This window comes from Lampris incognitus, chromosome 14 (assembly GCF_029633865.1).
Source record: "Lampris incognitus isolate fLamInc1 chromosome 14, fLamInc1.hap2, whole genome shotgun sequence".
Classification (NCBI taxonomy): Eukaryota; Metazoa; Chordata; class Actinopteri; order Lampriformes; family Lampridae; genus Lampris; species Lampris incognitus.
This window is the reverse complement of record NC_079224.1, coordinates 7,042,329-7,054,593: the sequence shown is the minus strand read 5'-3', so window position 1 is coordinate 7,054,593 and position 12,265 is coordinate 7,042,329. Positions and strand designations below refer to the sequence as shown.

The 12,265-nt window shown below is 54.4% G+C and overlaps 1 protein-coding gene across 1 annotated transcript in view; it reads left to right on the top strand.

Annotated features, from left to right (window-relative positions):
* cdh2 (cadherin 2, type 1, N-cadherin (neuronal)) overlaps window positions 1-12,265 on the top strand; it is a 100,936-nt gene that overhangs the window by 85,769 nt on the left and 2,902 nt on the right. The window contains exons 11-15 of the mRNA XM_056293869.1: window positions 271-413; window positions 1,828-2,061; window positions 3,272-3,505; window positions 4,492-4,631; window positions 8,576-8,740. Of these exons, the coding sequence (XP_056149844.1) occupies window positions 271-413; window positions 1,828-2,061; window positions 3,272-3,505; window positions 4,492-4,631; window positions 8,576-8,740 (916 nt within the window). The remainder of the gene's footprint in view (window positions 1-270; window positions 414-1,827; window positions 2,062-3,271; window positions 3,506-4,491; window positions 4,632-8,575; window positions 8,741-12,265) is intronic.

Here is a 12,265-nt window from a genome sequence, read left to right as displayed (position 1 = left end):
GCATGTGCTATTGACAATGGCGTATTTTTCGTGATGCCTGCAAGATTTACCATGGATAAATGTCAGCAGGCATCGCGAAAAATACGCCATTGTCGATAGCACACGCCAACAAACAGGAAACTGGTATGACTGCTGCAGTAGAAACCGGAAGTCAGTGGACTAGTTACACACAGAGCCGATTCCTTACTTGGAGTTCAGCATATATTTGAATAGGTCACTATGATCACGAACAACCAATTCAAACCAATCCTTTTTAATTTTATCTCTTAGATACTCGAAACTCTCAGATCCTGCCAACTGGTTAAGGATCAACCCCAGCACCGGTCGCATCACAACGATCGCTGTTCTGGACCGAGAGTCACCGTATGTGAAAAACAGTTTGTACAACGCAACCTTCTTGGCTTCGGATAACGGTACGTGACCAATAATGTGACAATGTAAGTTGCTAAAAATATCTCCTTTGTGTTGAGGTGATGCAGCGGCTGCATGTTGTAGCTGGTTCTGGCCAAGTCTTTATACTGGCACCCCCCTGCAGGGGATTATTTTTTGAGCCATCTGGAACAGATGAAGCTACCTTTTGGAAAGGTAGTTTAAAAACTAGCCTCGATTCTAGAAGGCCAGCCTTGTACCAGTCGTTTAGCATGTCTGGCAGAGTGGCCGCCTGCAGTGGCGTTCCCAGAAGCAGCCAGTGTGCAGACATATTCACCTTTCTCCCTGCGCTGGCGTGATGTACCTTTGTTCAGGTTTACCCCGTGCTTCGGAGCACTGCTCAGGCCAACAGGCTTAAAAACTCTACCAATAAAGAGGTTTCTCGGCATTAATGGGTCAGGATTGGATGACTACCTCCTTTGAGCGTGCTCTGAATGGAAAAAAAGCCTCTTAGCCTGGTGACTACATAGAGGAGCCTGGTGAATACATAGTAGAGCCTGATGAATACATAGAGGAGCCTGGTGAATACATAGAAGAGCCTGGTGACTACATAGAGGAGCCTGGTGAATACATGGAGGAGCCTGGTGAATACATGGAGGAGCCTGGTGAATACATAGAGGAGCCTGGTGAATACATGGAGGAGCCTGGTGAATACATAGAGGAGCCTGGTGAATACATAGAGAAGCCGGGTGAATACATAGAGGAGCCTGGTGAATACATAGCGGAGCCTGGTGACTACATAGAGGAGCCTGGTGAATACATAGCGGAGCCTGGTGAATACATAGAGGAGCCGGGTGAATACATAGCGGAGCCCACTTGAATACGAATACATAGAGGAACCCACTTGAATACATATAGGAACTGTGGTGACTACGTAGAGGAGCCTGGTGAATACATAGAGGAGCCTGAGAGCAGCGACAATGTGCTCTGTCTGTCTACTTTAGTATTCCCATCCCGTGTCCTTCGTCAGGAAGACTATCTTCAGGCACACACACACACACACACACAGCTTATAGTCCCCCCCCCCCCACTCCCGAAATGTCCTAATATCTTTCTCTTTCTGTCTCTCCCTCCCTTTCTCGAGCTTAGCTTTTCAGATCAGTATGCAGTTTGGATGGGTCTTCTCCCGCTAAAGCGGATAGCTGCTCAGAATGACCTATTTTAGCGTGAGACCCAGAGAATAACTTTGTTTTGCTTTTCTGTGTCGATTGCATAATGGTGGTAGAATCAGAGAGGACACTCAAATAGTTCATGTCCCTCTCCAGAGGTGGAGCTTTAAAAATCACTGTCCTCATACATATGCATGTGCTGTGTGTGTGTGTGTGTGTGTGTGTGTGTGTCTGTGTGTGTGTGTGTGTGTGTGTGTGTGTGTGTCCTTTCATCTTTTATGCCATCCAGGTGTTCCCCCAGCAAGCGGCACCGGTACTCTCCAGATCTTCCTACTGGATATCAACGACAACGCTCCACGCATATTCCCCCAGGAGACGGAGGTGTGTGAGAAGCCAGAACCCAATGCCATCAATATCACAGCGCTGGACGGAGACCTGAACCCCAACGCCGGGCCGTTTGCCTTTGAGTTGGCCCACAAGCCATCGGACGTCAGGAGAAACTGGACCATCACAAGACTCAGTGGTAAGACGCAGCTCTCTCCAAAAATAGCAGCGCTTGAAGGCATCCGGGTAGCGTGGCGGTCTATACCGTTGCCTACCAACACGGGGATCGCTGGTTTGAATCCCCGTGTAACCTCCGGCTTGGTCGGGCGTCCCTACAGACACAATTGGCTGTGTCTGCGGTTGGGAAGCCGGATGTGGGTGGGTGTCCTGGTCGCTCTACTAGCGCCTCCTGTGGTCGGTCAGGGCGCCTGTTTGGGGGGACTGGGGGGAATAGCGTGACCCTCCCACGTGGTACATCCCCCTGGTGAAACTCCTCACTGTCAGGTGAAAAGAAGCAGCTGGCAACTCCACATGTATGGGAGGAGGCACGTGGTAGTTTGCAGCCCTCCCCGGATCGGCAGAGGGGGGTGGAGCAGCGACCGGGAAGGCTCAGAAGAGTGGGGTAATTGGCCAAGTACAATTGGGAAGAAAAAAGGGGGCAAAATCCCCCCCCCCCCAAAAAAAGGCTCTGCATATTGATTGTTGTATTTGCTGGTGATTACAAAATACATGAGACCGATAAGAGACATTTGCCTTACAGAGACACTTTTAATTGATTATGCTAATTGGTTATGCTAATTGGTTATGCTAATTGGAAACGCAAGTATCAGTGGGACGAGGGTTTGTTGTGTGTTGGTGGCTGGACGGGGCGAGCTGAACTGTGTGTTAATAGGATCGCGGGTATATGGATTATGGAAGCTGGGAATGTGGCCTAAACGGCATTACCAGGCGGTATTCAGTAGATTTAGGAGCTGCGGCTGCAAAGCCCAACTGCGTTCTGGATTAGATGTGCTGACGCAACTTCCAGGTAGCGATTCTTGCTGCGTATTTGTGGTGATAAGGTTCTAATCGCATTGTGAACACAGACCACAGAAACGACTACAATTGGAGCTGGGTTTAATCCCATCTGCGGAAAATGATTTACTCAGGCTTTCCTGCAAAAGTAGCACGTCTTTATTGTATATTTTATGCAGAATGGCTCTCTTAAGTAGTGCTTTATCTCCGGATTCGCCGCTTATGTACTTCACTACGGAAAAAGCATGAATCATTTAACGGCTAAATGAACAGCAGAATGTTTTTGTTTTTTTGTTTTGTTTTTTTTTTCCCCCCTCACACTTTCAAAAAACATACTGATTAAATCATTTTCTTTCTCCCGCCTTCGTTTTCTCTTCGCCGCCCTCGTCTCTCAGGCGACTACGCCCAGCTGAGCCTGAAGATCGGCTTCCTGGAAAGCGGCATCTACGAGCTGCCCATCATTATCACAGACTCGGGCAACCTGCCCATGTCCAACACCTCCTACCTGCGGGTCAAGGTGTGCCAGTGCAACATCCACGGAGACTGCACCGACCAGCAGCACATCATCGCCGCCGGCCTGGGCACGGGCGCCATCATCTCCATCCTCCTCTGCATTATCATCCTCCTCAGTGAGTGTCTCTCCCGCTGCCCCTCCAGACCTCGAAAAAGCGTGGTGTCCCATAGTGACACACACACACACACACACACACACACACACACACACACACATGGGGATTATCACGGGAGCACAACATCATGGCAGATACTGCTAGATTACTGTAGGATTACCGGACAGATAGCCCTGATCAGCCCCCCCGTGCACGCCAAAAACCTGGATTGGATTATATTTGTAGGAGAATATGTAATTTATTATGTTTTGTAACATGAGATCCTTTCTCTGGCGCACTCTCTCTCTCTCTCTCTCTCTCTCTCTCCCTCTCTCTCTCTCTCTCTCTCTCGCTCGCTCGCTCTCTCTCTCTCTCTCTCTCTCCCTCCCTCTCTCTCTCTCTCTCTATATATCACTCTATCTGTCTCTCTATCTCTGTCTGTCTCTCTCTCTCCCTCTCTCTCTCTCTCTATATATATATATCACTCTATCTGTCTCTCTCTCTATCTCTGTCTGTCTCTCTCTCTCCCTCTCTCTCTCTCTATATATATATATATATCACTCTATCTGTCTCTCTCTCTATCTCTGTCTGTCTCTCTCTCTCCCTCTCTCTCTCTATATATATATCACTCTATCTGTCTCTCTCTATCTCTGTCTCTCTCTATCTCTGTCTCTCTCTCTCTCTCTCTCTATATATATATATATCACTCTATCTGTCTCTCTATCTCTCTCTCTCTATATATATATATATATCACTCTATCTGTCTCTCTATCTCTGTATGTCTCTCTCTCTCTCTCTCTCTCTCTCTCTCTCTCTCTCTCTCTATATATATATATATATATATATCACTCTATCTGTCTCTCTCTCTATCTCTGTCTGTCTCTCTCTCTCCCTCTCTCTATATATATATATATATCACTCTATCTGTCTCTCTCTCTATCTCTGTATGTCTCTCTCTCTCTCTCTCTCTCTCTCTCTCTCTCTCTCTGTGTCGCTCCTAACTGTAGTCCTAGTACTGCTGTTTGTGGTGTGGATGAAGCGCCGCGATAAAGAGCGTCAGGCCAAGCAGCTTCTCATCGACCCTGAGGATGATGTTCGAGACAACATTCTCAAGTATGATGAAGAAGGTGGAGGAGAGGAGGATCAGGTACACGCACACACACACACACACTTCCACATTCTCGCGCACAAATTCAATTGTCCTAATGACCTCTTGTTGGCAGGACGGCATCATTTCAGGAAATAGCCTGTGATATTACAAATGAGCCATTTGAGGTCCGGTGGCTCAGGTGTAGGAGGGGTGAGAGGAAGACTCTAGTCTGTCCCAGTCCAGTGCTAAATTAGCCTTGGAGCCCCGTAATTGGAAAGCTAATGTCATTTGGAGACGGGCATCTGCTGCGGCGTAATAATAAAGCTCTGTCTCAGGTAACAATATGACTGCAGAGCCATTACACATCTGCCAGCGATTAGGTAGTTCACGCACACATACCAAGACAAACACTCACACACACATTCTCACACAGAAACTCACAGCTAGTAATTTTGAAACTGGTGTGAAGGAACTCGTGGAAGGGCAACCGTTGTGTTATATAGCCCCCCTCAAAGGCAGAGGAAGGAGTGTGAGATTTATTGAAAGAAAACGAGCTTCCATTTTGAGTGGCGCGGCGGCGGCGGTGACACCCAGAGAAAATGGCCCGGTCGGCGGAATTGGGCGGTCAGCATCGGGTAAAAAATGGACTCGACTTTGCCGGCGATGTGGTCGTTACGACGCCCACCCCCATTCTCGCTATCTCCCGCTGGGGAGGAAATTGAAGTGTCAGGCTGCCGGTCGCTCCCTGAGTACAGCGGATGATTTCGCTCGTCGCCGCTGTGGCCCTGGCTCTTATTGGTTTGCGAGCCACTCGTTTCATCAAAAGCAGTGCGGCGATCAAGTCCACACTCAACAAATATCGGGGGGGGAAAAATATCACGCAGGAATATTGTCAAACTGTGAAACATAAAAAGGAAAACAGATTGGAGACCAGTTCTGTTCTCAGGGACCGCTGAGTAAACTGGAGTGAGACCTGATGATGTGGCTTTGCAGGCATCCTTTTAGAAGAGGCGTCAATCAACACCAGTATTCGGCTGTTTATCCAGCCAGTAACTGATGCCGATTTCTCTGTTAGCATGAAGAGGCTGGTCCAGAGACAGAGGGGCACTTAAGCTCATCGACAATAAATCTTTCTCTCCCAAACAAGTTCCTGGTCAGTAAATAGCCTGCTAGAGGATTTCTGCAAGAAAAATGGCTAATGCAGGAAATCAAAGGGAAATGTGCATCGCTTTCTGTGTGCAACAGAGATAGCGCATGTAAAACACTTGTTCCTGTGTCTCTGGGCCGGCAGGGAAGCCACTTTTTTCTGCCCGCCAGGTGACATCATCATCAGATGATCCGCTGTGGCGACCCCTAATGGGAGCAGCGGAAAGTAGTAGAGGTAGTGGGTGACATCATCATGACATCAGTTTTGTGGATGGAAAAACTGCCACCCAGGTTAGCGTCAGTTCCAATCTCCGCCATGCTCTGAAGACTCCGCTCAGCCATACACAACCTTGTTCACCTGGCTAAGCTGTGTTTCCTGTGGCGGAAACGACATCACATGACATTAGCACAGCGTATTTTATGGTAGACCGTACAGAAGAGCATGCAGGTGGTGTCGCGATCTGTTCTGTTGCCTACCAACACGTGGGATCACCGGTTCGAATCCTCGTGCTACCTCCGGCTTGGTCAGGCGTCCCTACAGACACAATCAGCTCTGAGCATGACTGTAGTCCACCGACTTCCTGTTTCTACTGCAGCGGTCATACCAGTTTCCTGTTTGTTGGCGTGTGCTATTGACAACGGCATATTTTTGGCGACGCCTGCAAGATTTACCATGGATAAATGGCAACCACACGCACACAACTGTCGACAAACTTTCACCTGCACCTACCAGCAAACGGGTGGAAAGTCCACAATTCCGTCCGTCCGTCTGTCCGCTCATTCTCATAATTGTGGACGTAACTTGATATGTACAACTTGAAACTGTCCACCTGTGTGCTGGCAGGTGCAGGTGAAAGTTTGTCGACAGTTGTGTGCATGTGGTTGACGTTTATCCACGGTAAATCTTGCAGGCGTCGCCAAAACTATGCCACTGTCAACAGCACACGCCACCAAACAGGAAACTGGTATGACCGCTGCAGTAGAAACAGGAAGTCACGCGACTACAGTGATGCATCTGAAGGGAAAGTGTGTCACTCACACATTTCTGCACGGTTCAGCTGCTGGACAGCTGTGTCGCGTCTGCTGTCACAAGCTGCTGACCTCCAGCGTGACCCGGTGGAAGGTCAAGCAGGGGCCGGGCCGAGACGGACCCGAGACACGACAGACCGCCTCCTGTTGGTTACGTGGCGGCCATTTTACACCCGGGCAGCCCCGAGGGTTACTACTATCAAGCCCCTTGAAATGAAGTCACATGTCAACGATCGCTGTTGGTTTTGGATGGGGAGGACGTTTTGTCAAGTGTCTGTGTGCGTCGTTGTGTTTGCATCCGAGTTTGTTTGTGTATCATCACCCTGTTATTTCCTGTTCCTCATGCAGCAGCACACTGTCTGCACGTGTTCATGTGTGTGTGTGTGTATGTGTGTGTGTAGGTGCATGTGCAAGCGCGCAAAGACAGTTCTGAAGAGGGATATTAGAGATGGACGGATTACCGAAAATCTTCTAAAGAGGGACAATCCATCATGCACGCTTATTAGGCACACGCCATGACACCATGATTATTAGACATACACCACGACTCCATGACTCTCACCATGACTCTCACCACGACTCTCAGATGGCGTTCTGTCATCAGCTCTGTCGCCCTCATGCCATCCAGTCCATTCACACTAACTCAGCATCTCACTGCAGGAAGACTCTCTCCCTCTCTCTCCCGCTCCCTCCCTCTCCTTCTCCCTCTCTCCCCCTCCCTCTCTCTCTCTCTCCCCCTCCCTCTTGCTCTCTCCCTCCCTCTCTCTCCTGCTCCCTCCCTCTGCCTCTCCTTCTCCCTCGCTCGCTCCCTCCCTCTGCCTCTCCTTCTCCCTCTCTCCCCCTCCCTCTTGCTCTCTCCCTCCCTCTCTCTCCTGCTCCCTCCCTCTGCCTCTCCTTCTCTCTCGCTCGCTCCCTCCCTCTGCCTCTCCTTCTCCCTCTCTCCCCCTCCCTCTTGCTCTCTCCCTCCCTCTCTCTCTCTCTCCCTCCCTCTCTCTCCTGCTCCCTCCCTCTGCCTCTCCTTCTCTCTCGCTTGCTCCCTCCCTCTGCCTCTCCTTCTCCCTCCCTCCCTTTCTTGCTCTCTCTCCCTCCCTCTCTCTCTCTCTCCCTCCCTCTCTCTCTCGCTCCCTCCCTCTGCCTCTCCTTCTCCCCCTCCCTCTTGCGCTCTCCCTCCCTCTCTCTCTCTCTCCTTCCCTCTCTCTCCCGCTCCCTCCCTCTGCCTCTCCTTCTCTCTCTCCCGCTCCCTCCCTCTCTCCCTCCCTCCCTCTCTTGCTCTCTCTTCCTCCCCTCGGTTTCTGCCCATGACTTTGCACAAACTGCCAGCCATTCAGGTTGCCTTGGTAATGTTAATAGGATTAGCGGTGGCTTATGCATATCCACCATCCTGTGTCCGGGTACTGATTAGAGCCAAACCGTCGCTGTGCACCCTTCCTGCAGAAACACCTCACCAGTGCAAACACTGTACGACTTATGATTCAGTCCTCTGCTTGGACCCCCTCTACGTCGGCTGTTTAAAATGCGTCAAATCGTCCCCCGAGCTTGTGCTTCATAAACAAACAGCTTAAAGAGCTCCTCGTCCTCCACTACAAACTGTTCAAATTAAACCCTCCTCTCCGACTCGGGATCCTTGAGTCCACTTTTCGGTAAACTTTCCGGACTCGGTGTAGCGCGAGTTTGATATGACAGGTAGCCCCCCTCCTTATTAATATGTGTGAGCCGGCGTCTCTCAGGGGTTGTGTTCATGCCAAGCCGCTGTCATCGAGGAGGTTTCGTCTGGTCTCCCGTGTTCCCCTGTGTGCTGACTCCCATCTGTCCCCCCTGTCCTGCAGGATTATGACCTGAGCCAGCTCCAGCAGCCCGACACAATAGAGCCTGACACCATCAAGCCCGTAGGAATCCGCCGCATGGACGAGAGACCCCTCCACCCTGAGCCACAGTACCCCATGAGGTCAGCAGCACCCCACCCTGGAGACATCGGAGACTTCATTAATGAGGTAAACGCCGACACTGTAGACCAAGGGCAACTCAACCTTGTCCGCTCACATCGCCGGTTACATCATCCACCTGCTCAGCAACATACGCCCAAAATAATCGCAAAACTTCCCTTTATTTACTTTACATTAAGAGCTACTCACATGGGGCGTCCGGGTGGCGTGGCGGTCTATTCCGTTGCCTACCAGCACGGGGATCGCCAGTTCGAATCCCCGTGTTACCTCCGCCTTGGTTGGGCGACACAATTGGCCGTGTCTGCGGGTGGGAACCCAGATGTGGGTATGTGTCCTAGTCGCTGCACCAGTGCCTCTTCTGTCAGTCGGGGGGGGGGGGGTGGCGTGATCCTCCCACGTGCTACGTCCCCCTGGTGAAACTCCTCACTGTCAGGTGAGAAGAAGCGGCTGGTGACTCCACATGTATGGGAGGAGGCATGTGGTAGTCTGCAGCCCTCCCCCCTTGGGTCGGCAGAGGGGGTGGAGCTGCAACAGTAGGGGGGGGGGGAATTCTTTAAAACAGATGTTTTAAAAGTGATTAAACACACCTGATTCTACTAATTGCCCTCTTACCACGACCTTGAGTAGCCGGATGGAGTGTGTTCAGTCAGGGTTGGCGTGAACACCAGCAGGGCGGCGGTCTCCAGGAGCAGGTTGGCGACCTCTGGTCCGGACTCCTGTGAAGCGAGAAAAACACATGGCTCAAACTCACCTCCCCTCCCCCCCCCTCCCCCACACTCCAGTGGAAGGGCGGGAGTTGTAGCTGGTGGTGGGGTGAAGCGATGCGTTGGCTTTCCGGCGGTCGATGGGCGCTCGTTCGCCCGAGGCCGCCATTGACGCCGGCGTGAGGGGAGGGCGCCATAGCTTCAGCGGCCCAGAGTATTGCGAACGGACTCCTGCGCTTTTCTGGATCACCCCCGTGTTTTGAGAGGAGATCACGGGCTCTCACTTCTGCACCTCCCTCGCCGCTTCTCGCAGCCTCCTCCGCTCATTCGCTCCCTCTCAGGGGCGTAAACACATGTCAGACTCATGCCAGGCGACGCTGAAGGAGGTTGAGTGCTTTGCACCGTTCTAGTGCGAAGATGTGCAGCATTCCCCAGCAGACTTCCTTATCTCTGTGTGGGTGTGGGTGTTCCTGACCAAGATATTCTCATTACCCTCCACCCGTTTAAATTCTTCTAGGCTCAGGGTGCCCGGGTGGCGTGGCGGTCTATTCCTACCAACACAGGGATCGGCAGTTCGAATCCCCGTGTTGCCTCCGGCTTGGTCGGGCATCCCTACAGACACATGTGGTCGTGTCTGCGGGCTGGAAGCCGGATGTGGGTATGTGTCCTGGTCGCTGCACTAGCGCCTCCTCTGGTCGGTCGGGGCGCCTGTTAGGGGGAGAGGGGGAACTGGGGGGCATAGCGTGATCCTCCCACGTGCTACGTCCCCCCTGGTGAAACTCCTCACTGTCAGGTGAAAAGAAGCGGCTGGTGACTCCACATGTATGGGAGGAGGCCTGTGGTAGTCTGCAGCCCTCCCCGGCTCAGCAGAGGGGGTGGAGCAGAGACCGGGACGGCTCGGGAGAGTGGGGTAATTGGGCGGATACAACTGGAGAGAAAAGAGGGGGGGGGGTAAATAAATAAATAAATTCCTCTAAGCTCAGGTAAAGCAGAGGCAGCGTGAGCATGGGGAGCTGGCAGCCAGAGGAGCGGGGGTCGATGGGGGCAGTTTTGATCTACACCATCAGAATTAGACCGGGCACACCGCCCCCGGCTCGCGGACCCTTAGGCCCCTAATTAAATAAGCAGGAGGAAAAATGAGGCAGAGGTTTTAAGTCTGCAAGGAATTTAACCTCTCCATGGAGCCAACAAAGGTCTTGTACAGCTTGTAGTCTCCCCCCCCCCCCCCCCTTGGGGGGGGGGGGCAACGGTTGGAGAATTTCCCCACCCTGGTATGACCTCCTTTGGTCACAGGTGCAAGACAGAGAGGTAATGCACTGCTGGAAAGGAGTCAAAGATGAAGTGACGGCATTGTCTTAGGCCTCATTTCAAATGAACTTGGATGCCCCGGGGCCCAGCGTGTCCCCGGCCCCAGCGTGTCCCGGGCCCCAGCCTTTCCCGGCCCCTTTCCCAGCCTTTCCCGGCCCAGCGTGTCCCAGGCCCAGCGTGTCCCTTGCCCAGCGTGTCCCAGGCCAAGCATGTCCCGGCCCAGCATGTCCCAGGCCCAGCGTGTCCGAGGCCCAGCGTGTCCCAGGCCAAGCATGTCCCGGCCCCAGCATGTCCCAGGCCCAGCGTGTCCGAGGCCCAGCGTGTCCCGGCCCCAGCGTGTCCCCGGGCCTCAGCGTGTCCCCAGGCCAAGCGTGTCCCGGGCCCCAGCGTGTCCCAGGCCCAGCGTGTCCCGGGCCCAGCGTGTCCCAGGCCCAGCGTGTCCCAGGCCCAGCGTGTCCCAGGCCCAGCGTGTCCCGGGCCCAGCGTGTCCCAGGCCCAGCGTGTCCCGGGCCCCAGCGTGTCCCAGGCCCAGCCTTTCCTGGCCCCAGCGTGTCCCTTGCCCAGCGTGTCCCAGGCCCAGCGTGTCCCCGGGCCCCAGCGTGTCCCCAGGCCAAGCGTGTCCCGGCCCCAGCGTGTCCCAGGCCCAGCATGTCCCGGCCCAGCATGTCCCGGGCCCAGCGTGTCCCCGGGCCCCAGCGTGTCCCCGGGCCCCAGCGTGTCCCTGGGTCCCAGCGTGTCCCCAGGCCAAGCGTGTCCTGGCCCCAGCGTGTCCCCAGGCCCAGCATGTCCCCGGGCCCCCAGCATGTCCCAGGCCCAGCGTGTCCCGGGCCCAGCGTGTCCCAGGCCCAGCATGTCCCAGGCCCAGCGTGTCCCCCGGGCCCAGCGTGTCCCAGGCCCAGCATGTCCCAGGCCCAGCGTGTCCCGGCCCCAGCATGTCCCAGGCCCAGCGTGTCCCGGGCCCAGCGTGTCCCAGGCCCGGCGTGTCCCCGGGTCCCAGCGTGTCCCCAGGCCAAGCGTTGTCCCGGCCCCAGCGTGTCCCCGGCCCAGCGTTTCCTGGGCCCCAGCATGTCCCCGGGCCCCAGCGTGTCCCCAGGCCAAGCATGTCCTGGGCCCAGCATGTCCCGGCCCCAGCCTTTCCCCGGCCCCAGCTTGTCCCCAGGCCAAGCGTGTCCCCGGCCCCAGCCTTTCCCGGCCCCAGCGTGTCCCGGCCCCAGCGTGTCCCCAGGCCAAGCATGTCCCAGGCCCAGCGTGTCCCCGGGCCCAGCGTGTCCCCAGGCCCAGCGTGTCCCCAGGCCAAGCATGTCCCAGCCCCAGCATGTCCCCGGGCCCCAGCGTGTCCTCGGGCCCCAGCGTGTCCCAGCCCCAGCATGTCCCCGGGCCCCAGCGTGTCCCAGCCCCAGCATGTCCCCGGGCCCCAGCGTGTCCCAGCCCCAGCGTGTCCCCGGGCCCAGCGTGTCTGTGCAGAAATGTGGGTGGTTTTCGCGACAGATCACCGTTGTGTCCCGCGGTTCGGGTAGTGTCGCCAGCTACGCGACGCGAGGACAGCTCAGTGTTTGCCTAC